The sequence below is a fragment of the Canis lupus genome, chromosome 14 (assembly GCF_003254725.2).
Source record: "Canis lupus dingo isolate Sandy chromosome 14, ASM325472v2, whole genome shotgun sequence".
Classification (NCBI taxonomy): Eukaryota; Metazoa; Chordata; class Mammalia; order Carnivora; family Canidae; genus Canis; species Canis lupus.
Window position 1 is genome coordinate 18,588,248 of NC_064256.1, and position 27,070 is coordinate 18,615,317.

A 27,070-nucleotide genomic window follows, 5' to 3' on the forward strand; every position below is an offset into this window, starting at 1 on the left:
TATATGCTTATTGGTCATTTGTATATCTGTGCAAAAATGTCTGTTTAAAGCCTTTGCCCATTCTTCAGTTGGATTGTTTGTCCTTTTATTGTTGAATTGGAAGAGTTTTAAACTTCTGCAGTTTTAGTTTTTAGGTCTCTGATCCATTTTCGTTAATTTTTATATATGTAAGATTCGGGCACAGTCACTTTTAGAATATTCTCAGCCATTACCTCTTCAGAAGCTTCCGTTCATCCCATCTTCTCCATTCAGTTGCATGCATTCTAGATGTTTTAACTGTGTCTCATGTATCTTTTATGATCTTTTCTGTTGCTTCCATTTTTGTTTCAACTCGTGCTTCAGTTTATATAGTTTCTATTGATCTGTCCTTGAGTTCTTTAATCCTGTCTTCTGCTTTTTCTACTTCATGAGTTTTTAATTTGAGGTCATTGTATTTTTCAGTTACAGGATGTCAGATTCTGTTTTTGTTTTTGTTCATGATTGCAATTCTTTGAAATTCTCCTTTCTATTCATTTTGTACATCTTTTTCTCTATTTTATTTAACTTAATTATAATAGTTATCTTAAAGTCCCCTTCTGTTAATTCTAATATTTGGAGCAGCTTTTGCTTTTTACAGATTTACCCACTTATTGCCTCTTTACTTTAGAGATGTGAATTAAGAAAAAAGAAATCTAGATTTTTTTTATTTTTTAATTTATTTTTTTTTAAGATTTTATTTATTTATTCATGAGAGACATAGAGAGAGAGAGAGAGAGAGAGAGAGAGAGAGAGAGAGGCAGAGACGCAGGCAGAGGGAGAAGCAGACTCCGTGCAGGGAGCCTGATGTGGGACTCGATCCTGGGTCTCCAGGATCACACCCTGGGCTGAAGGCGGCACTAAACCGCTGAGCCACCCAGGCTGCCCCTAGATTTTTTTTTTTAAAAGCAGATTAGTAATAACAATGAAGCTGTTACAAGAAGGGGAAAAGTAGGGCAGGCCTGGCCTTTTGTTTCCTGGGTCAACTGGAAGGAAGTAATTTTTCTGAACTGTCTGTATAATGTGCTGATTATTCAGGATAGACAGTAAACCACAATAACATTAAAAAAGAAGAGATCAGTGTGATGTAAGTGATTAGTGCAGTGCTGGCTATTTGGTAATTTAATTTGTAAATGCTTTGTAGAGATAGGCACTGAGCTAAATATACTTGGAGAGTGATAATTATCTTAATCTTGTGGCTTAGTAAGTATGATTAAGATCTTTGCTATTTAGCATAAAGCTTTAATTAGTATTAATGATCTCATAAACTTTGTAAATTATTTCTCTGTTTTTTGGCATTGATATATGATTAGCTAGGGATATTTTAAGTATGTGAATTGGTGAGTAGCTTTTAGTTTCATCCCTTAATAAAAATACCATTTCCTGTACATTCATTATTTTTGTAATATTGTAGAGAGATTTGAAGTTTAGTAAAGACTTGAGAATTTTTTTCTCTTAAAGATGATATTAACAAGTAGAAGTAAGGATGCCTGCGTGGCTTAGCAGTTTAGCGCCTGCCTTTGGCCCAGGGCGTGATCCTGGAGTCCCAAAATCGAGTGCCACATCAGGCTCCCTGCATGGAGCCTGCTTCTCCCTCTGCCTGTGTCTCTGCCTCTCTCTCTCTTCTTATTTTATTTTAAAAATAAAATCTTAAAAAAAAAAAAAACACGTAAAAGTAAATGTGTTTGCTGTGTTGTTGAATGGATTCTCAAAGTTGATCATGATTATGATGATAATTCTCTAACTGTATTCTATTTTCCTAGTTCTTGTGTATTCTTCCTCTAACTTTTTGGAGTGTTTCTTTTCTTTTTTTTAAGAACACGGCTTGATGAACTGAGAATGTTTCTAGAGAATGAGACCTGGGAGCTTTGTCCTGTTAAGTCAAATTTCAGCATCCTGCAACTTCATGTAAGTGTTTCTTAGGAACAAATGGATCTTTCATTTAGTTGTCTTTAAAAAAAAAACAACGACATATTACTAAAAAATCATTTATAAAATCATTAAGAAATAGCACCTTGCATTAAGAAATAGCTCCTTGCTTAAAAGTGATTAATAGCCAGCCTCTTTTATAAGAGTGATGCTTTTATGTAGAGATGACAAAATCTGTCTCTTTTTATAAATTCACTTTATATACTTAAGGAAAACTCTTTTGCCTGATCATTTCCTTTGGTTTCAGAAGAAGATCTACTGCTTTAAGTTTTGTAAAAAATTAATCAGTTGTATTTTGATGGTCTTTAATGGAAAAGCTTATATTTTCAGGATGCTTGTGATTTCTTGTTTGTTTGTCATTTCTTAAAGGAACTAGTATCTTCTTAATTTATGTTCCAGCTAATAAATGTGCCAATAGTAAGACAATGCCTCAGAAATAAAAGAAGTACTTATAAACGATACCCTTAACTCATTTTTATTAGTTAACTGATTCCTTGAATCCTCATAGAATATGTAATCTGTGAAAATATTAACTGATTTGTTTTCCCTTGGTTGAAACACATCGGTAGATAAACACTCCTTGTGTGATAGATGGTGCCCTACAAATACCAAATGTCAAAACACAATGTATAAACTTAGATCCCTGTGTAGAAGGTCCAGTATGCTTAGATTTGCTTTTGGAAGGAATGGCTTTTTTAGAAGCAATTTTCTTATTCTAGATACATGTAAAGAATACATGATTTAAAGTTTTTAATAAGGATAGTTTTTATGCTTATATTGTATATAATAGTTTACTTATCCAGTTCTATCATATTCTTTTCCCAATGTGGAAATAGTAAATACAGTGAATTAATAAATGCTTTAAAGACAACAGAATTAACATTGATTTTAACGTTATTTTAGAATTCTTTTTTTTTTTTTTTTTTTTTAGATTTATTTATTTGAGAGAGAGTGTGCACAGTGTTGCAATGGGGTGGGGTGGGTGGAGAGGCAAAGGGAAAGGGAGAGAGAATCTCAACCAGACTGAGCTTGGAGCTCTATACTGAGGTGGGAGCCTGATAATAGAGCTCAGTCTCACAATCCTGAGATCATGACAGGAGCTTAAACCAAGAATTGGACATTCAACCAATTGCGCCATGCAGGTGCCCCAACATTATTTTAGAATTCTTAAATAAAATGATTCCTTAGCATTATTTAGAATTCTAACATTGATTTTAGAATTCCTGTTTAAATAATTTTATTTGAATTTGTGTTTAACCATCTAATTATATCTGTGTGTATGAGCACATATACTTGATATAATTATAAAACATTTTTTAATGATACACACTTGAAATATTTTCACCCAAGTAAGCATTATCTCCTTTAAAGTAGTTACCTTGAATTTCCAGTTATGCAAGGTGGATAAAGATCTACTGTGTAAGATTTTGCCTATAGTTAACCATACCTTATTCACTTAAAATTTTTTTAAGAGAGTAGATCTTTAGGCTCCTGGCTGGTTCAGTCACTGGTGTGTGCAACTCTTGATCTTGGGTTCGAACCCCATGCTGGGTATAGAGGTTACTTAAAAATAAAATCTTTAAAAAAAAGAGAGTAGATCTCAGATTAAGTATTCTATCAATGGTTTTAAAAAGTAGTTACTTTGAAAATTATTCACAACTGAGATACTGTTCTCTTGACACATGTATTCCTGTAGAGTCAGTTAAAAAACAAAATCAACTCATTAATTTATAAAGTTGTAAAAATAATGTTTAGAATTATAAAGTAATGGCATAATTTTTGAGCATTATGATGGATCTGATTTAATGTGTAGCTGCAGTTTAAAAAGAAAATAAACATCATTTGAAACTTAACAAACGTAGTTTTTATGAAGATTATCTTTGAATATGAAAGATTTTAAATTTGGGATTAATATTCAAAAGATTAAAAGGTGTAAGAAAATGTATACCGGGACACCTGGATGGCTCAGTCTGTTAAGCGTCTGCCTTCAGCTCAGATCATGATCTTCAGGTCCTAGGATCGAGCCCTATGTTGGGCCCCTTGCTCAGCGAGAAGTCTGCTTCTCCCTCTCCCCTCTGCCTTTCCCCCCTGCTATGTTCTCTTTCTCTCAAATAGATAAATAAAATCTTTTTTTTTTTAAGAAAATAAAAATGTATACCAAATTTTTGTGAAAAATCATCAAGAGTTTTGTAATTCAGAGGAACTTTAGAGATTATTCCATCTCTTCCAAATGAGCAGTGTGCTCTTGAACTTGGCCCTGAATCCATCTGGACTACCTCAGTTTCCTCATCTGGAAACAGCTCTTTAGTTTTAGCATTGTGATTCTCTTACTGTATGTAGCTTGACTCTCTAATTTTATTGAAGAAATTGAGGCACAGAGAAGCCATGTGACATTCCCAACATTACATAGGAAGTTAATAGAACATAATGGATTAATGGCAAACTATAGGAACTAGATGACGTATCATCTGACCTCAGCATGTGTATTTGTGTTGTCTGCAGTGTGAAGAAAAAGAAATGAAAGTTTATATACATCAATATAACAAACATTTTGATGTATTTTTATAGAACACCTTAACTGGTGAAAACATATAGTTAATTATTAACAACAATTAATTTTTATTGTTACCTTTTTATTGCTTAAAACCATTTTCTGCTAGGTCTTTGCTGCTATGCTAAAATGTTTAGAATTATTCAAATTTAAGTTATTTTCAGAAATTTTCTGTGCAGTTTCATAAACCAAGCCAAAAGTAGCTTGATACAGATAACACTTTTAAAAAGTGATATCAGCAACAGAGTTGTCTTTAGGGAAACCTTTGAGCACATATATTCAAATTTCTGCTTTCAGATAACTTCCAGGATTTAAAAGTGAATAACCTGAAGAATCAAGATTAATTTTTTTTCACTAACTCAACATTTATATTGATGGAATATGTTATGTACTTGGATTTTATTGTTGTTGCTAAAAGGTATCTGGTTCCTTTTTTCATGTCCAGGAATTTAAATTCATGGAACAGTCTCGTTCCCCATCAGTTTCACCCAGTAAACAGCCAGCTTCAACTTCCTCAAAAACAGTGACCTTGTTTGAGCAGTACTGTAGTGATGGGAATCCCTTTGAAATCCAGGCCAACCACAAAGATGAAGAAACAGAAGATGTCCTGGCTTCTAATGGGGTATGTAGTGTTTTTAAAACCTACTGTGAAACATAAGTGAGATTTTCATATTGAAAAGTGTTCTACCCAGTGAGCAAGGTAATTAGCTAGATTTATTTATCCATTTGCTACCCACCTTCCTACCTATATGCTTAAATACCTGTGATAGCACTTATATAGTAATGGCTTTACAGCATGCTTTGTTGAAAATGTCCTTTTAAACAATACATTTTGCCTTTATGTTTACTTTGTGCTCTTACTAGATTGCTGTATGTTCTTACTAGATTACTAAATCGGGCAGGAGTATAGTTTCTTCACTCATATTTCTGTGATTTGTTTTTAGATGGATGAGGGAATAGATCATCTGCACTTCCCAGCTTCACTCTTGGGCATCCGAATCATTTTGCTCCATTCCCTTTATCTGAGAAAGAGTAGTGTCTTGCTTGGTTACCCAGCAGGGATGCTTTTAGGATTAGAAGACAATTTTTTAATACTTTGAGCAGTTCAGAAAACATAATATAAACCAGAGGTTGTGTGAGTTAATGGAAAGGATTTGAAGATAGATGAATGAATATGACCTTTATTATTTATTAACTGTGTGACCCTCAGCAACTTATTTTAACTTTGTGAGCCTCAGTGTTGCTGTATTTACAATGAGTGAATGTTTACTTCACAGTTACCTGTGTTTTTTCAATATTTAATTTGGATGGGTCCTTCTGATCTGCATCATTTCTAGAGGGGCCCTGTATGATTTTTATTTTATATTTGATGAAGATGAAGTGAAAACTATTCAGATTTGATGAAATTCTGTTGAATTTCTGAATGTATTTTAGTTTTGACATTTTCTTTTTTTGTTTGGTGAAGATACAGTTTAAAAAATATTGCCATGAAGTATATCATTATTTTATTGTGAAGTAGAAGTTATTTCATAGTAATCCATGTTTACAATTATTATTTAGTGATTCTTAGTGACACTTTGCCTCTCTCAAGTAGACTAAACTGAAAGGAAAAAGTCTTTTCAGTATTTTTGAAATAATATATCCCTCTGTACTGATAATTTTCTAATTTAAATTTCACATAGCATTTGATTCTCATTATCCAAGCAGTGGTGTTCTATAAAGTCTTCTCTGAACACTGAATTAGCAAATACAGAACCATCGTTCCCAAGTGAAATGCAGGATTAGGTTCCTGTGAGCCTTTGGTCACAACGTTTTCATTAACCAGTCGGTGTATAACCTTGTTTTATATGTGTCTTTGTTTGAAGACTTCTAAGTTAATGTATAGTATTAAACATTGAACTCAGAGCCAACAGTACTAGAATTCCTGCCTGAATGAAGCTTATTTAACACATGTATTTTTGCCATAAGGCATATTACAGTCTTGCACTTTGGAACACTAGACAGAACTTTAGTCCTACACTTAGGGGCCATTCTAAATAGGAAATCACCAGCAAAAAGCACAAATATTTTTAAAATGTGACACTAAATACATTATGAAAAGGACACATTTGTTTAAGTAGGAAAGCTGAAGCAAGAAGGCAGAGGGCATCACCTTGTTTGCGCTCAGCTAGGAATGTGCATTTTGGATAAGGATAACTCAAAAGTTTCTGCGTACTCTTTACATAATCATGAATGACTGTGAAAGTGTCACGAAGTATTAATGTTGGGGTCACAAATAAAATTTAGGAAGTAGGGAAATTTGCAAATACAGAATCCTCAAAAGTGAGGATCTCTGGTACTGTGAGAATCATGAAGCTCTGTCATTATAACTAGGAGATCCTGGTTTGTGCGGATCCTCTTTATGAATATTATCAGGATAACCTGGTGTACATGTGGGTGAGAATGCCTCTAATGCTCATTTGCAGTTATTAATGTGTAATCTAATCTTTCCAGGTATCACGTAAGTCATTGAGGGTCAGGGTCCACATCTTACCATGGCCTGTCACACTGCTTTAGGCTCTCAAAAACTGGTTATTGAATTAGGTGGCCAATTTCTTTCCATGTTGTCTTCATACTGGTCTCCTCAACTGGCATATGGGGTAAAAACTTTGTTATAGAATAGTTCTGAAGATTCAGTGGGGAAATTCATGAAAGCACTTAATACTTAACATTCAAGAAATGCTAGCTATGATTCTGTCATATTAATTTATACTATTAAGCAATCATGCTGCTGCTGCTTTCTTTCCTGTGCATGGATTCCACTGTCCTCCCCATGCTGGCATGGGGCCTTGGTGCCATAAAGATGATGACAGTGTTAGGAAGGCAGCCTTCCTTTCAAGAGGAAATCCGCCATTTTTGTCCTTGCTCTCAGTAGTTGCTCAGTGCTCAATATAATTTTCTAAGGCTCCCTTGGAATTAAATCTGATCATAATGAATTAGATGGGACATTAGCATGTGTGTTATAAGAGTTTATTACGCTGAATTAACATTTCCACAGTGCCAGAAATTGTATACTCAACCTTTTTATGGTGAATTAGCAAAATGGAAGTAAGTATGATGAAAACACTTGAAGGAAGAGAAGAGATTTAAAAAATAATTTTTTTAGTCAACTGTACACACTTTTCCTCTCCTAAGACATAGCATGATGTTTGTTTTTGTTTTCTTTACATGGAGATTTGATTTTTTGGGAGACATTTAGAAGCTTTTGTGGGGATAAAATGTTTGTATTTCATGTTCCTTTTTTTTTTCTTTTGAGCTGGTTAAGATGGATGAAGGAGAAAATAAAAAGTTAATATTCCTGATGGCAAAGTTAGAGATAAGTTATTAAGAACTTTCTTCCCTAAACTGCTTCTTAAAAATTGGTTACTCTTAGTGTGTTGAAAGACTCCAGAAAAGTTGGCTGTTCATGCCCATTACTAAATATACTGTATTCTTCAGTATGAATCTGATGAGCAAGAAAAAAGTGCCTATCAGGAGTATGACAGCGACAGTGATGTTCCTGAGGAACTGAAACGAGATTATGTGGATGAGCAAACGGGTGATGCACCTGTGAAAAGGTAACTGTTCTTAGATTGTCTGGTATTCTGGTATTTCATATTTTATGTTGTGCATTTAAATAGAGGATTTTATTTAAAGGTTAGAAAAAAGCAATCAAAACTTAAATATTTCTGTAAGTTATAATGTCAGGTGATAGAAATCAATATGCTTTAAAATGATTCCTGAAAGGTTGACAATGTAGTTTTTTTATTTTTGGATTGAGCATCATCAGAGGACTCCTAATTAGAGAGTAGTGGTTTTTGCAGAAAACTTCTGGTTTATAAAATTAGTATTGCCATTTGGAGCAATTCCTGTTTTGTGTAGGTTAGAAAACTCAAAGAGGGAAGTAGTTATTTGTTTTGTATGTGGAATTCCTGCCTCAGTCTAGTAAATACAGAAAGTCTCCACTCACCTTTCCAAGGTTAATTATATTCATTGATTGGGCCTTCTATTAAGCTCCTTCATTGTTTTGTTTCTGTGATAAACTGTCTTCTTCAAAAACTGTGATAATCACATAAGAATTTTTTGTCACCTTCTCCCTATTAAATGGGCCTGATTCTTATATGTAAATGAGTTAACTTCATGAGTATCATACATTTAGTATACTTACTTAATTTTTAATGATAAATTTAAATATATTTTGCCCCAAAGTACCTAATTAGTACCTATTTAATTTGAAACCCTGATTGATATAATCTGTCTCCTCAAAAATGAGCAACTCATGTGATTGTAGATATTTTAATTGGGAAAAATTGTTTCCATTGGTTTTTATGTATGTGTGATGTTTAAATCCATCTATGGTCCATTATGAACAGAACAGAACTGTTCTGTTAGACTTCTTCCTTGGAGGTTTCAGGTATATTTTGGCTAAAAGAAAAGCTGTAACTGAAATGAACACATAAGACAGTGTCTGCCAGTATATGTGTATATATTTGCATTTTTGGTAAGGTTATGCGGTTACCTTTCTAAAGTGTCCTAACTTACCACTAAGAACTATGAATAATATAAACTATGAACTGCATTCAATCAATATCAGTTCTAACTTCAGAGGGTCTCTTGAATTTATAAAAATATCTTATATTTCACTGCTACCATCCAGGCTCATGCAGAAATTATCTCTGCCAGATTATTGGATCAGCCCCCCTTACCCTGGCTCACTGTCTCTATCTAGTGTTGCCCCCTCCTAATTCCTCTTGTATACAAATTTTAGATTTTTTTTTATTATTATGTACAGATTTGTTCATGTCATTTCCCTGGTTAAAATTTGCTTTCAAGTTTAGGTTCATACTCTCTAGATTTGATTGCCTTCAGTGGTCTGGCCTCTCCTTACCTTTTTTCTTGTCACTTTGCCCTCAGCCCACTGGTTCCCCATGCTAGCATTGTGAACTCTGTGCTTCTCCAAGCACACTCACTTCTTCTACCTCTGACCTTATTACTCATTGCCCCCCCCCCCGTTTTTTGTACTTACCATATAACTTTGACGTTTTCTTTGAACCTGATGTCATCCCCTACCCCAGACTCTATCATCTTACCTTAGACTTTAGATATTAAATTTAGATTATAAGGAGGGTATTTTTCATATTTATAAGTCTGAAATCAGGATACTTGGTACATTTGATATATAATCTCCCTGGAACATCTGTTTTTTTAAGGTGACATAACTTCTTTTAATGGTTGATAATTAATGTCTTAGAATCAAAGAAATACAGTATAGTACTTTATTTCTTTGCTTATGAATTTCTCTTCCTCTCTGGACTGTAAGCTCTATAAGGACAAGAGGATCATCTCTATATCACCACCTGTGATATAGGGTAACACTTTCAGTAACTGATTAGTGAATGAAGGATAGATTCTAATCTCAATAACTTACTGATTTACTAGTTGACAACCCTAATTGCAACTCTGTTTTGTTTTTCTGTATTAAGCGTTTCTAGAGAAACTCTAAAAAGCAGGAAGAAATCAGATTATAGTCTAAATAAAGTGAATGCACCCATCTTAACCAATACAACATTGAATGTAATAAGACTTGTTGGTAAGTAGTCACTTTTTTAAAAAAAACATTATTAGTTAAATTTGTTGACTTTTGTTACTTTATTGAGGTTTTCATTGTACATTCCAGTGCTCATCACAAGGGAGGTTTAAAGATTGTCATATGTCAATGCTTTCTCATCATAATTCTTCCAAATAATATAATACTAATATTATTATTAGTTGTTCTTTTTCAGTTAACTTCATAGTATTTGTGTCTTCTACTTTTTCTAAAATATTCCAGTTAATTGAAATGTAATGAAAAATTCTCTATGTGAGTTAGAGGTATGTGTAGGATAGTGATAGTACCCATTTTACATTTACACAATATTTTGTGCTTAATTGTTTCATTGATCTTCACAATCTTCCTGTCAGATAGGCAGAGTGAATAGTGATTCTCTGGCATTTTCAGACACAAGAGTTCTAAAAGCTAAATGTTCACACCATAGGAAGAGTTGTTCTTATTACAGATAAGACCTTTATTGATGATTTTATAGAAACAAATAACATGAAGAAATGCCATTTAAAATATTTAGGTTTGAAGATGATGTGGAATTTTTAATGTCAGTATTTCAGTATTTTATATGCCATCTTAACATTTATATCTCACAAGTAAGCCTGTAAATTTGACAAATAAGTCATAGAGATGTCTTCTCAAATTAATTAAGTCATCTATACCAGTCAGGAATTTTAATGTGTTCTATAAAAAAAAAATCTCTGTATTCTGTTTATATGGAGATGATAATGGCCTGCTGCCTACTTTGATTACTCTTGGCTCTGATAAAATACTCTGTGTTATTGAAGATAATTTCTAAATTTCATTAATGAATAGGGTAAAGTACACAAAATGTTTCGTAGGAGCCCCACTTTCTTTAGGAAAAATAGTGGAAAAGAAGTAATGAGTTGGGAGGAACAGAAAAAGTATATATTTTCATGATACACAGAAAAATGTCAAATTCTAAAAAGTGTTTTTTGGCTGATCATTGCCAAGGAAATTAGTTTTACTTCTTTATCCAAGAGAGCTAACTGAACATAGCATGATGAGTTACTATCTGGAATTTATAGAACTAGAACTGGAAAGGTTCTGAGAGGTCATCTGATATAAATTTCTATAAAACTTAAGATTTCTTTATCTAATGCACCTAAGTTTTGGTGGCCAACTAGCCTTTGTTTCATGTCTCACAGTCACTGGATACATATTATTTGGCAAGACCACTCATTCTACTATGAGACTGATTTAATTGGTAGAAATCTCTTCCTCCTGATAAACCAGAATTTCTTTTTCTCTGTAATTCTATCTGTTGGCCTTAGTTCTATATTTAAAAGCAAAAAGAGTAAGTAAGTCTATACTTTCTTCTCCTATTCTTCCCTGTGATTACTTTTCAGGCATGGGTGGTAGTTACACTGTCCTTCCTTTCCTCATGCGCCCGCAGTTCATTCTTCAGGGTCAGTAACAACAAATTCTTATCTAAGGATTACTGATTGACATAGTGGACATTGTTTTCTAATAGTAGATTTAAGCAACTGAGAAAAGTTGCATTCTTATGGGCCTTTGGTAGGTCAACCCTATAAAGCAGAACAGTCCCAAATAAATCTTCACTCAGTGAAGAGAATCTGACCATTATAAACTCAGCCTTCACCACCACCAGATCTTTTACTAGAATTGCAATTAAGAAACAATGCCTAGTATGCTATTTTAATTCTCATGTCTTCCCATTGAGACCTGGGATTAGGTGCTGCCATTTATTCCCTCCAGTAGACTTTTATGCCTACCATTTTCTCTCCCTGGGATGTCTTTATCTTCAGTTTGTATATATTCATAAAATAGAACTTTAAGAGAACCACTCGCTAGGGGGTCTCCAACCAGTAAATGCTATTCTATTCCCCATTATTGCATAGAGGTGCTTGAAGATAATAAACTGGCAAAGGTAATGTCTTTTCTTATAAAGCCAGTAGTACAGTTGTGTAAATAAGATTGATTAATTTTGGGTGCCTGGGAAGATGAAGGAACTAATTATTCAATAGTTGGGAGGCACATTTTAGAACATTAAAGGCATATTTAAAATGTCCTTTTCAAGTAGTATTTATTTGGCAGGTAATTAGGAGAGATTAAACAAAAAAGTGTTAATGGGGCTTCCCAGCCCCAGGTGGTACCTAAATCTGTTAGAAAGGCCCAGGGAGCCATTCACAAGTGTGGAGAACTAATCAGAATGCTTGCTTGTGTAAAGAGAAAATTCTGTCAGCCTGACAATTTCTTGCAGACAGAAGCAGAGAAATTTTAAGGACTGTGTCTCATCATTGAAATAGCCTAGCTATTAAAGATTCTCTCTCCTGGAGGCAGCTTTTTTTTTTTTTTTTTTTTTTTTAAGATTTCATTTATTCATGACAGACACACACACAGAGAGAGAGAGAGAGAGAGAGAGAGAGAAAAGCAGGTTCCATGCAGGGAGCCCGATGTGGGACTCGATCCCAGGTCTCCAGTATCACACCCTGGGCCAAAGGCAGCGTTAAACTGGGGCTGCCCTGGAGGCAGCTCTCACTTGAGCAGGTGTGATAGGTCTGAGAGGGGCAGAAGATAGGTTGCCAAAATTCATGCTTGTGAAAGCTACAGACCTTGGGACAAAATTATTACTTTAGCAGCTGAAAAAAATAACATACCAACACATCATGTGTCCGGATTTAACATGAAACCAGAATAAAGTTATCTTTTAAGAGACTTAATAATTTCATATTAAGGAAAAAATTTATCATTGTGTAATGTAGAATACATTCCAATATATCTATTTCTCTAAAAATACTTATATTTTATTTGTTATTCATATGAAATATTTTTAAGCCATTTTAAAACACTTTCTGAGCTGCTAGCTGTATATACAACATGATATTTTGAGACAGAGATCCAAGAAGTGTCATCTTTCAGTACAATGTACAAAAAAACATTGGAGATTTGGGGGGCTAAGATAGAATATGCAAACAATAATAAAAATAAACAACAATAAAGTAAAAGAATAAAAGCTAGCAGCTAGTGACTTAGGTAACACACTTACTAATTTATTACTTTGGTCCTCACTTTATTGTTCCATGTGTTCTTCTGAATTGTTTGAGCTGAGCTGACTTTTCCTTCCTTGCTTTTATGCCTCGTTTATAGCATTTTCAGTTGCTTTTATGTGCTGTTTATATCCATTGATGATGTCTCAACTTTGTGTGCTGTAATAACTGACATCTTTTCATCTCAGATTCTGCTCTTGCTATTCCTCATCAGATCGTCAGCTCCTACAGATGAAAACAGTTGGAGTCACCTTTACAGCATATAGAGCATCCAGCTGAGCACTTTTCACTTTTATAGGTGCCCAATGTACTGGACTGATAAACCTTAATTTTTAGAATCTTGAGTGTTGGAGAAACACTTTTTCCTCCTCTCTTGTCCTGATCCACAGTGGAAGAACACACGTTCAGCACCTTCTCTGTACCCTCGTATTTACTCCACTACATAAGAGTGTGGGCTCACTAATTGAGTTTCCCCCAGGGCCACTGTTCAGGTGGCATGGCTCTCTCTGTGCCCCCTGCTGATGAGCTGTGTAGGGCAGGTCCACTTTTCCTCTTGGTTGTTCTCCTCCATGCTGTTCCTTGGTTGGTTTCTTTGCTCGACATCCCTCTGTGGCTTCTCCCCATGACTGTACAGGACTCACGGTCTAGATTTTAGGACTATTGTTTAAACAGTACGTCCCCTGTGAAGCTTTTCCTCATCAGATTGGGTTTCTTTTACATAGCGCTCTATCCTTCTCCCTTATTGCATTCATCACAAGCATACTTATTTTAAAATAACAGCAATAGCTAAGATTTTTTGCTCCCTTGTCACAGGCTGTAGGCTATGTAAATACTTTACATGCATTTTTTCAGGAATTCTTCATAGTACCTTTTTTATACACCAAGTAATTAAAGCCTCAATTTAAATAATTCGCCTTATGTCACACAGTTGCTAACTGGTAGATTAGCAGACAGATTGTCGGAATGATCCTAGAGCCAGTAAGCTCTTTTCATGCTTCACAACCAGTAGAGGAAATCAGGAATGTTAATTCTTATTACCTGGACAGAGTTCAGAGAGGTTACAGTATAGGTTGGAAACAAGAATAAGAACTTGCAGATGATCATTTGGGAAGAGATGCTTTTCTTAGTTATCTTGAGGCAGGTGGGATGGAGGGCTTAGGAGACAAGTTCACCAAAGTGAAGCCATTTTGGTTTTAGGCTGACCCTTAACCTAAAAGTCAGAAGATCATGAAGAGTCACAAGATCAGACTCATGAGGACTGCAGAACCCGTTCCCTTTGGCAACAAAGCCGCACAGCCTGGACATTCTTAAAATTGCTCTCTGATGGTAATTGCATAACCTGAAGACAATGGAAAAACTTAACTGCCTGATGTGAATGATAAACCCAAAGTTAGAGAGTAAGCCCTTCCCTATAACAGTAGCTAATTTAAATAAAACATAAAATCCTTTGTTAGAGGCAAAGGGGGATGGATCTTCTTCTTCACCTGAGAGGAGAGACTGCTACCTTGTCTATGAAGTAGTTCCTGTCTTACTTCTACATTTAATAAATCTTTGTCCCTCTCTCTAAATTGCCTGCTCTTGAATTCCTTCTCGCATGAAGCCAAGAGCCCTCTTAGCAAGGGAACTGAGGCCCATGCTGATGGGATGTCGGCCAATCTGGCTTCAGTCTGGGCTGTGTATTAAATAACTTTCCTCCGTGTTGCCAAAGCATGCTGTGTCCACTCCTGCACACCTGCAGTAGGGAAGTCTAGAAGGGAAGAAAAGGGGATCCCTGGGTGGCGCAGCGGTTTAGCGCCTGCCTTTGGCCCAGGGCACGATCCTAGAGACCTGGGATCGAATCCCACATCGGGCTCCTGGTGCATGGAGCCTGCTTCTCCCTCTGCCTGTGTCTCTGCCTCTCTCTCTCTCTCTCTGTCTCTGTGTGACTATCATAAATAAATAAAAATTAAAAAAAAAAAAAGAGAGAAGGGAAGAAAGGGGAAGGTGAAGTGCATCTGAACCACATCTCGATCCACTGACCACATTCTTTTAACTAGGCAGGTTAACAACTTCAGAGCCATGCTTTTACGTTTTTAAGTTAGTATTCTCAGCATTACACAGTGAATAGTAAAGAAGAGGTTGTGATGAAAAGCAGCAGTCTCCGCCCCCGCCCCAGGTCCCCCTGCTACCAGCCTATAGGCAATTTCTTGGTCTGTTTCTGTTTGTCTTTTCTCCTAGTTGTAATGTCTCAGAAAAGGGTGATGGGAGGTAAATGTTTTTGAATTCTTGTCAGTCTGAATATGCCTGAATTCTGGCCTTCAACTGAATGACAATGTAGCTGTGTATAGAATTGTAGATTAAAAATTATTTTTCCTCAGAAAGTTGAAACCTCTAGTCTTCTGTTCATTTTATTGTAGAGGAATTTCTTTTCCTCTTACTCTGAAAGCTTTTAGTATTTATTCCCTTGATGTTTCAGAATTCTCTAGTGATCTGTCTAGGTGTGAGTTATTTTTCATTAAGTGAGTTGGGTAGTTTATGACCCTTTCAGTCTGAAAGCTCTTGTCCTCCTACTATTTATTTGATGATTTCCTCCTCCCCATTTTCTCTACCTTCTTTTTCTTTGAGTTCCCATAGCTCAAATGTTTAGTCCCATAGATTGGCCCCTGCGTGTCTCCCATATCTTCTCTGCTGTTTTACATATTTTTGTCTTTTTGCTATACCTTCTAGGAGACTTCTTTTTTAATTTCTTTAATTTTTAATTTTAAGAATCACCTTAAAAATCTTTAAGAGCCCTTCCATATTCTCTTTCTCCTCCCTATATTTTTCTGTTAGAGGATTTTACATAATTATTATATTTGTTTAGCTTGAATTAATTATTTTCTCTGGGATCACTTTTTCTTTTTTTTTTTTTCTCCTACTCTCTTCTGAGATTTCCTCCTGGGCCTTGTTTTTTGTTTTTTGTTTGTTTGTTTTTTTGTTTTGTTTTGTTTTGTTTTTATGACCTATTTGTATCAAAAATAGAAGGCCTAAGTAGCTGCTGTGGGTGTCCCCTGGTGAGTAATGAGAGCTATGCTGTTGCTGCCCCTCCTTGTAGGAATCCTGACTGGGAACTTTGTATAGAGCAGGGCAGGGCTGAGTGTAGTAAGTACTTAATGGGGATAGATCCCCAAATTTCTAGAATAGGTAAATTTTAATCTGTGGTTCAACATCTACCTAGAAGGCTTCACCTTTCTAATTTATTATTTTTAAAAGTTTGCTCAACTTTTGTTGTTTGGTTTGTTTCCTTCTTTTAGAGAGAAATCGTACAGTTTTTGCTTTCTTTGTTTTTGTCTGCGGGAACATTCCGAAAGCCAGTGCTCTGATGTTGGTGGGAGATAGTGGGAGAGGAGGGCATGCTGACTGGTAGTTCATCCCGTACATGGGCCTTCAATTAATCCATCCTTTTTCAGCTCCATTTCTTGTTCCTGCCCTTTTGCTCTACCCACTGAGTCTAAGCAGTCACTATCCTATGGAATAGCTTTCACCTCCTTTGTGATCATCTTTGCATTTTTCCATCAACCTGCTCCCATCTCTTGTCTGTCATCCAGGCAGGGTTTGGGACATGATAGCATGCAGGTCAAATCAGTTAGGCTACCTATTTTTATAAAATAAAGTTTTATTGGAATACAACCATTGTCATTTGTTTATATGTTGTCTGTGGTTGCTTTTGTCCTGCAAAGACCAAGGTGAGTAGTTGAAACTGAGACCAGCAGAGCTGAGTAGTTGCCATGGAATGCAAAGCCAAACTTTGTATACTCTTTGTTCCTTATAAGAAAGGTTTGCCAACTCTTGGTTTAGAAAGTTTTTGAGATTTCTCATTTTCTGATGATCATACCTACTTGCCTTTACGTCTTCATCCCTGTCTCTTCTTAGGTACAGGCTTAATCCACTGTAAAATTCTTTTAATTAAGTAATTCTGAGGAGGTACATAAGCCTCCTCATGCCTACAAAGGCTTACTATGCCATCATAAGCTGGAAAGACAGCTTATGGAATATAACATATTCTTACATGTTTTAATATGCTGGCAGCCTGCTTACCAGTTGCTACCTTCCTTGTAGGACCATTTAAGGTGTGAGGATAGGGACTCTAATTCTTTGTTTTAACACAAAGCCAAGGACATAGTAAGCCTTCAGAAAGTGTTGAATATTGAATGAATAAATGAATATAAATATGTTAAAAAGTTTTTTTAGAGTGGTGGGTTTTTAATCTAGGTTTTTTTTTTTTTTTCTTTTGAATCCAACATTTAAAATAGCTTTTACCGGGATGCCTGGGTGGCTAAGGTCATGATCCCAGAGTCCTGGGATCTAGCTCCACATCACAGTGACAGGCTCCTTGCTTGGTAGGGAGCCTGCTTCTTCCTTTCCCTCTGAAGCTTTCCCAGATTGTGCTTTCTCTGTGTATGTGTGTGTGTGTGTGTGTGTCTCAAATAAATAAAATCTTAAAAAATAGCTTTTACGTATTAATAATTCATTTATGTATTCTTTCTTAAGATTATTTATATGACCAGTAGCTAATCTTATTATTAGTACTGGAGAGGAGCTTTGTGTTCTGGATATGTATTAACTCAGATATTTATATTCTACCTCATTTTACTTGTTATCTCTGTTTTTTTTTTTTCTTTTACAGGTTAAAGTAACAGTATTTTTCCTTTTTTTGTCATATTGTCACATTAATTTATGTGTAAATAGTTGCAGTTTAAAAATTACATGTTTGCAGTTGATAAAATAATCTGCATAGTGATTCAGAATGTCCTAGGAGCATAATTTTCAAGTATTTTTCAATTGTGATTTTTAAAAAAATACCTGTGTGAAATAGTTATAAAAGATGATTCTGAAGCAAAAGACTTGCAAATAAGAGTAAGAATAGAATTTGAATTGAGTGGTTTTTACTTTTTGGTGTGTGTTTCTCTTCCTGACTATCTGAATATTTAGAATCATCTCTCATTTAAATTAAGACAACTGTACTGAGTTCTTAAATAATAAAGAAATGGTTTAGATAGTAGACATTTCCATTAGAGTAAATTTGTCATTTTTTTCTACTGCAGTTAATGTGTTTCTCTTGAGTCATGGTGTCTTTAGTAGTACCAATTTAAAATTTACTCTGGGAAACGAACTAGGGGTGGTAGAAGGGGAGGAGGGCGGGGGGTGGGAGTGAATGGGTGACGGGCACTGGGGATTATTCTGTATGTTGGTAAATTGAACACCAATAAAAAATAAATTAAAAAAAAGACAACTGTACTGAGTTCTTAAATAATAAAGAAATGGTTTAGATAGTAGACATTTCCATTAGAGTAAATTTGTCATTTTTTTCTATTGCTGTTAATGTGTTTCTCTTGAGTCATGGTGTCTTTAGTAGTACCAATTTAAAATTTATAACAGTTATATTAAGTAGAGTGAGTACCTGAATTATTTGCTCATTTGAAAATTAGGCAAATGGACTGTTTTAACATCTTCTGCCGAATAGCATTTTTTATGGATGTGCTCCTTTCCCTATTATTTCCCTTAAGACAGAAACACAATTAGGGACTTATTATTTGTTATTTGATTCAGCCCCTCTCCCATGTACCCTTCAAATACATTAGCAAGTTTATAAATGCAGAAGTTTTGGTTTTTAATTTTTTTTCCATAACTGTATCATATGTTTAGAGAAAAGAGAATGTAATATTGACATCTCCCAAAGGAAGGAATGAGGAGGACATTTTCTTGGCACTTTGAGAGTATTGAGCTCTTGAGTGATGTAGTGATAAAGAAATATTCTTGGCCTCTGACACAGATTTCATAGGTCCAGGATTCAGGGGAATAGAAAGAGCCTTCCATGTACCTTTTTTCTTCTTGCTTTTTTACTTTTGCTATGTGTATATAAGCTTATGAAAAAAAATGCTTTTCCTGACATATATTGTCTTATTTATTATACCTAAACATTTTTGAAGAAATTATTTTACATCTCCAGGAATATGGAACTGTGTTATGTGTTTGTGCAGTGTCATTTGTAGAAGAGTATAGATGTTACATGAATATTTGACAAACAGTAAAATAATGATATAAAAACATTTTTGTAGGTATGTGTATCAGTGCTGTCCAGTAGTACTTTCCAAGATGATATAAATATTCTGTATCTGTGCTGTCCCATATAGTAGCCACTAGCCACAAATGACTATTGAGTCTTTGAAACATGGCTAGTGGAACTGAGGAATGTAATAGTTTATTAAAAATATGTATTTTGGTAAAGAGTTTTTTTTATTATCTCTTTATAATGACAGGCTAAGAGATTGTAATTTTTTTCTAATTTTGATTTTTTTTCTTTCCAGGTAAATATATGCAGATGATGAACATTCTTAAGCCAATTGCCTTTGATGTTATCCATTTCATGTCTCAGCTATTTGATTATTACTTGTATGCAATATATACCTTTTTTGGTCGGAATGATTCAGTAAGTCACCTTTGAGGGGAAAGTTTGTTTCTTTTAAAATTTATTTATTTTTAAAATGTAAAATTTTTCATTCTCTTTATATAAAATACACAAGTAGTATTATTTTAAAAATTATCCATCAAATCTAACAAAATTTTTGCTGTCAGCTTTTTGTCTGCTTAATTACCTTATTTATATATTAATTTTAAAGCTTTCAACTGCTAAACATATTTTATGTTATTCAGATTTTTGGCAGAAAAAGTACAGCATCTGTTTTTAACCTTGACATATTTTGGCAATGAAAAATGTGTGGGTTGCCTTGTTTAAATCTGGCCCAGTGTGTAATTGCTACACAGTAAATGAGACATTTTAAATATTGGCTTACAAACCTTAGCAGGCAGAAGATAATGGCAAATATTTATTAAAAGAATGGAAAACCTTTGAACTAAACCTTCTGTCTGCTACAGAATTGTTTCCTGTACTTCCTTTTTGTGTTTCTAAAGCTTTTATTGATTTTATCTTTTTCTACTCTTAAAGAACACAACATAATATTAGGCAGATGACTTATTTGATATTTGGTAATTATGTGGCTCACCTTGCCACATAATAATTTGATAGATTTGATAGATTTCTTTTTATTTTTTTATTTATGATAGTCACAGAGAGAGAGAGAGAGAGAGGCAGAGACATAGGCAGAGAGAGAAGCAGGCTCCATGCACCGGGAGCCCGATGTGGGATTCGATCCCGGGTCTCCAGGATCGCGCCCTGGGCCAAAGGCAGGCGCTAAACTGCTGCGCCACCCAGGGATCCCGATTTGATAGATTTCTATGTAAAAGCATACTGTTGGGTCCTATGACTATATAATGGTACTAACTTTCCATATGCTATATTTTGTATCTTTTTTAAAATGTGTAAATTTTAATGGATAACTACATTCATCACATAAATGTTCATATCCTTGCTGTGATTATAGTTATATCAAAGACATGATCTTTTATTCGTTTTTTTAAAGATTTTATTTATTTGAGAGAGAGAGTGTATGTGTGTGTGTGTATGTGCACATGTGTGTCTGTGAGCAGCGGGAGGGGCCAGAGCAAGCAGACTCTATGCTGAGTATGGAACCTGACACAGGGCTTGACCTTATGACCAGAGATCATGACCCAAGCCAAAACCAAGAGGTGGATGCCCAACCACCTGAGCCACTAAGGCATTCCAAAGACATGATCTTTTAATATGAGATCTAAATTTTCTGTTCTTAATCCTCTAAACTATTTCTTAGAAAGAATACTAATAAAATCAGACACAGAATGTTGCTATAGAATTTAGGTTACTATAAAATATGTACTAATTCGTTGCTCTGAATTTCGAACGTCAATAAATAAATATTAAAGAAGAAAGACATTGTAGAGTTTTAGCTAATTGTTAGAATCTTGAAGTCTTCCAGATGGGCCTTACTTACTCTCTCTCTTGGGCCAAAATCAATCTTCCCCCAGACTAGCACTATCCAAGAGAAGTTTTGCAGTCATGAAAATGCTCTAAATTTGTACTATCAAATATGGTAGCCATTGGCCACATGTGACTATTGAGCACTTGCAATAGATTAGTGTATCTGAGGAATGGAATTTTTATTTTTTATTTTTTTTAACTTTTTAAAAAATTTTTATTTATTTATGATAGTCACACAGAGAGAGAGAGAGAGGCAGAGACACAGGCAGCGGGAGAAGCAGGCTCCATGCACCGGGAGCCCGACGTGGGATTCGATCCCGGGTCTCCAGGATCACGCCCTGGGCCAAAGGCAGGCACCAAACCGCTGCGCCACCCAGGGATCCCAGGAATGGAATTTTTAATTGTATTTAATTTTAGCTAATTTATCACTAAATATAAATACCCACATGTGGCTGATGACTATCATATTGGATGGAACACTTGTGGATCACATTGTTGATAAGATGTGTTAAAATAGGGTCCTTTGGAGACTTTTAGAAACTAATGCTTTTGGACATGACTTTCTAGCTAATTACATACTAGCACAGATTTGTTTACAGTGGAGTTCACTAGGACCTGAGAAAGTTAGCAAAGTATATAGTTAGGCACTTATTGTAAAATGTGCTGCAAATTTTATTTAAAACATACCATGTTTTAAAGAACACATTATATTTTGTATTAAAGGCATTTTCAATCTTATAAGACTCAGTAACAGCTATTTCATCAAATAATTAGCTGTCAGTTTTAAGCATTTCTGACCTTAATCTGTGTGTCTACCCATATGTCATATTAGAAGCATTTTGTATTATATGAACCAATACAATGTGCTTATGAGTGAGTATGTATGAATAAATATAGCACTTTGACTCTTGTACTTTTTAAGAAAGATTTTTCCTATTGTTAGAGTATGCTTAGTAATACTAGCTTTTATCTACTGTGTGAATATTGAAAATATACACTTCCTCAAATAGAACCCTACTATTTTTGATTTATAACTTGGACCCTACTGTTTTTGATTCTGCAAAACTGAAAGAAACACTATTTAAAGCAAAACAAAAACTGAATCTCTATAAAACGGAGTTTTACAAATTTGTAAAAGGAAACACTCCATCTTTCTACTCATATTTTGCTTTGCTTAATTTTGAAGGTTAGTTTATTTTAGAGAGAGCTTGAGTCAGAGGAGGGACTGAGAGAGAGGGAGAGAGAGAATCTCAAGCAGACTACCCACCAAGCATGGAGCCCAGTGCATGGCTCCATCACATCATCCTGAGCCAAAATCAAGAGTAGGATGCTCAACTGACTGAGCCACCAAGGCGCCCCTTGTTTTGCTTAATTTTATATATATTTAAAGTTTTGGGGTTTTTTACCTTGAAAGATTATATTCTTAATTACCTACTTTAAATTCCTTTTAGAGTAAGACAATCTAAATAAAGAACATAAATAAGTTCTTATAAGACTGAAGAGGTAGCTTTAATTTTTTTTCAATTAAAAATTTTTTTCAAAGATTTTACTTATAAGAGACACAGAGAGAGGCAGAGAAATAGGCAGAGGGAGAAGCAGGCACCCTTGGGGGAGCCTGATGCGGAATTCAGTCCCAGAATCCTGGGGTCACAACCTGAGCCAAAAGCAGACACTTAGCCGCTGAGCCACCCAGGTACCTCAAAGAGGTAGCTTTTAATTTGCTAAGAAAATAAGCTTTCAATCCATCAGAAATCCTAGAAGTTTTGATATTCAAATACATACATACATACATACATACATACATACTCCAAATTGCCCTGTTAGCTGTTGAGTTTTAGGTGGTGGGAGTGGAGGAGTAATTAGGTAATGTGTAGAATGGGAAGAACATGGTGGGACATGGTTGTTCGTGCTTCTCTCCCAGGGAAGACACTTGTATAAGTGAATTTAGATGGACGCTGCCTATGGAAGAATAAGCATATGTTTCTCAGGGTTTCTAGAAAGTCATTGGGGTGGGGGGAGGGGCATACTATATGCAGTAGGCTAAGGAATTATTCCTGTCTGTACTAATTCCTTCAGAAGCTCTTGCTCTTCACTGAACTGTTTATAACCTACTATATCACTCTCTATTATAAATCTAATCTATTTGGTTCTATTATAATAATGTTACTTTTAGTGTTGCTTTATCTTGCCTTGCCCAGCTTTCCATTATTCACCTCTTGAGCTATGTTTTCTGTGGTTCTTCCTGTTCATATTCTCTCATGAAGACCATTCTGTATCTTACCTTAATACAATAGTAAGCATATAGTAGGTTCTTAGGACATATGTATTGATGTCCTAATTATTTCTTATCCAAGTAAATCTAATGAGTGTTCTTACTTGAAAACAGTTTATGAGCATCATTTAAAGTTACCTTTCATTAATGAGACTTTTGTTTGTTTTTATAGAGCATCTATGATTCAGTTTTTAAAATTTTAAGAATGAATTAACTTCTGCTTCTGGCTAGAAGACTAAGATCTTACTAAATGATACTCCCAAAAAAATAAAAAAATAAAAATAAATGATACTCCCTGTAGAAAATAATTATAAAAGCCTAATGTTATACAAAAGGCAACTACCAATAGATACTGGAGAGTGCACAAAGCATAATGACTCAGGGGTGGTGGGGGCGCAGTTCATGTTAGTGTATAGGTTGGGGAAAGGGGAGTTATAAAATAAATTCCATCTCCATGGCCTTTTAGCCCAAGATTAAATACAGTTCATACAGCACAAAGGTGGAGGGAAGCATGGGAAAGCCTTCAGTCTTTATGGATGGGGGAATCAGAAAAGTAAAGCCAGGAAACTGGGAATACTGAAAAGAGTAGGGGGAAGTTCAGAAGAAAAAGAGGCAAAAAGGAGATCCCAAATTCTTTTATCCCCATTTTTGATTAACCCATAACCTGTTTATATGAAACAGACAGACTGCAGCCAAAGAGAATGAAGCTGTTGCATAAGAGACAGTTTGTAGTTCAAGCCTAGCCAAGAAAATTGCATATGGAAAACAAAGGAAACAGTACCCAATAGAAAAAAATAACAATCCAAAGTCTCCAGAATTAAATTGATGATGCAGTCTAACTTTACACTACATACATAGAACCAAAAAAGTGGAGTATATCCTTAAGTAAAAAGAAAGTCAGTTTTTTAAAAGATTTTATTTATTGATTCGTGAGAGACAGAGAGAGAGGCAGAGACATAGGCAGAGGGAGAAGCAGACTCCCTGCAAGGAGCCCAGAACGGGACTCGATCCCAGACCCAGGATCGTGCTCTGAGCCTCAGGCAAGATGCTCAGCCGCTGAGCTACCCAGAGATCCCAAGAAGAAAGTCAATTTAATTTGACTCCAAGATGTTGGAACTAAGGGATAAGGATTTTAGACTATTAGAACAGTCTTGAATAAAGTAAAACAAAAGATGTTTTAAATGTATAAATATCTCAGTAGAGAAATAGAAAGTTCTAGTAGAAACAGTAGTAAAAAACAAAGGGAAATCCTAGAACTGAAAAATACAATTTCAGAATATAAAAAAAAAAATTACTGAATGTACTTTATAGCCAAGTACATGGCTATACAAGTACATGGCAGAGGAAAGAATATATGAACTTGGAGATAAATTCATAAAATTAATCAAAATGAAGAACACAGAGAAAAAAGATTGGAAAACAAAATGATTAAAGCCTTAGGGACATGTTAAGTTATATAAAATGATTAAATATATGTGTAAAATGATCAAATATATGTGTAATTGGAATACCAGGTGGAGAAGAAAGATAGAATGAGGTAGAAAAAATGTTTGAAGGAACATTAGCCAAAGATTTGTAGATTTAAGATACTAAATGAAGAGCAAGCAGAATAAGCACAAAGAAACATATAGCGTGCAACCTCATGGTGAAATTGTCTTGAAAAAATAAAAAAACAAGATGAAATTAAGACATTTTTAGATAAAAAGAAAAAAAAACTAAGAGAACTTGTCACCAACAGATATGTAATACTGAAATGCTGAAGGAATTTTTTTTAAAGATGTATTTATTTATTTATTTATTTATTTATTTATTTATTTAAGACACAGAAAGAGAGACAGAGACATAGGCAGAGAGAGAAGCAGACTCCTCATAGGGAGCCTGATGTGGGACTCGATCCCTGGACCCGGGCTCATGACCTGAGCTGAATGAAGGCAGACACTCAACTGCTGAGCCATACAGGCACTCCCTGAAGGAATTTTTTATAGGCTAAAGGAAAATGATACTAAAAAACTTGGATCCTCAAGAAAGAATGAAGAGCATTGATAATGGAAACTACTTGGGGAAATGCAAAGGTTGTTTCTTTTTCTAATTTCTGTATAAATCATACAGCTGTTTAAAAGTGAAATCACATTTTCTGGTGTTCATAATGTATTACATGTAACAACTATAACAAGATATGTAGGGGAATATGGACCTATAATATGGCAGGATTTCTACATATTATGTTAAAAATAACTGTTAAACATATGTTTAACAGTAAATGGGTTGTGAAATATCAAGAATGTATATTGTAATTCATGAGACAATGAAAAATAATTTTGAAGACTTTACCTCTTTTACCAGTAGGAAAATGAAATTAGAATTCTAAAAAATAATACTCATATAATCAGGAAAGATAAGAAAAGAGGAACCAAGGAACAAAAAAGAGATATCACGGATGGTATCTTTAAATTTGGCCAATATTCACATTAAATGTTAATGGACTAAACACTCAAAGTAGAAGGCAGAGATTGTCAGAATGGATTAAAACAAAACCAAAGACTTTAAATATAAAAAACACAATAAGGTTGAAAGCAAATGGATTGAAAAGATATGCCATGTAAACAGTGTTTGCTGCAGTGGTTGGGGTGCCTGGGTGTCTCAGTTAAATGTCTGTCTTTGGCTCAGGTCATGACCCTGGGGTTGTGGGATCAAGTCCCCTAGTCAGGCTTCCCGCTCAGTGGGGAGTCTGCTTTTCCCTCTCCTTTTGCCCCTCTCCTGCTCTTACTCACTTTCTCTCTCTCCCTCTCAAATAGTCTTTTTTTTTAAAGCTGCAATAGCTATGTTAATATTAGATAAAATAAATTAGAAAACAAAATATATTACCAGAGACAGAGGCATTCATAATAATTTAAAGGTCAATTCAGTTGAAAGGGATAGCAAGCATAAATGTGTATGTGGCTACTTAACAGCTTCAAAATGCGTAAGATGATAATCAACAGAATTCAAGAGAAAACAAAACAAAATTCCGTTGTAGCTGGAAATTTTAAAACTCCACTGTAACTAATAGAACAAGTATACAGAAAATCAGCAAATACATAGAAGATTTGAGCAACACTTTCAACCGTTTTCAGTTAATTGATATTTATGGGACAACACACCTAACAACAACAGGATATATATTCTTTTCAAGTGCACATGATATGTTTATCAGGATAGAACATATTTTGTGGGCTATTAAGTATGTTATAGTGAATTTAAGAGATTGAAATAATAAAGAATATATTATGTGATAACAATGTAATTAATATAGAAACCAGTAACAATGAGATAACTAGGAAAAATCTAAGTATTTGGAAATTAACATACTTCTAAGATTTGTTTAAAGAAAACATAAGAGAAATTAGAAAATATTTTAAAGTAAATAATGAAAACAACATATTAAGTTGTGTAATGCAGCTAAATCAGTGCTTAAAGGGAAGTGTCTAGCTTTAAATGCCTGTAGTAGAAAAAAGAAAGTCTCAAGTTAATGATAAGCTTCCACCTTAAGAAACTAGAAAAAGAAGTGTAAATTATGTGCTATGCCTCTTAAAGGGCATCAAACCTATTATGGGAGCCCTACTCCCCTGACCTCATCTAAACCTAATTACCTCCTAAAGGCCCCATTTCCAGATACCATCTCATTGGAGGTTAGGGCTTGAGCATATGAATTTTGAAGGAACAACAAATATTCAGTCCATAAGTAGAATAACTAGAATTTACATACATTGTTTATGGAAATGCAAATTGGTACAGCCAC

The 27,070-nt window shown here is 34.8% G+C and overlaps 1 protein-coding gene across 6 annotated transcripts in view; it reads left to right on the plus strand.

The window, feature by feature from the left end:
- VPS50 (VPS50 subunit of EARP/GARPII complex) overlaps positions 1-27,070 on the plus strand; it is a 132,847-nt gene that overhangs the window by 84,604 nt on the left and 21,173 nt on the right. For all 6 annotated transcript variants that reach the window (XM_049093547.1, XM_049093546.1, XM_049093544.1 and 3 more), the window contains 5 exons: positions 1,833-1,923; positions 4,941-5,117; positions 7,973-8,091; positions 9,997-10,103; positions 19,474-19,595. In XM_049093547.1, coding sequence (XP_048949504.1) covers positions 1,833-1,923; positions 4,941-5,117; positions 7,973-8,091; positions 9,997-10,103; positions 19,474-19,595 — 616 coding nt within the window. The remainder of the gene's footprint in view (positions 1-1,832; positions 1,924-4,940; positions 5,118-7,972; positions 8,092-9,996; positions 10,104-19,473; positions 19,596-27,070) is intronic.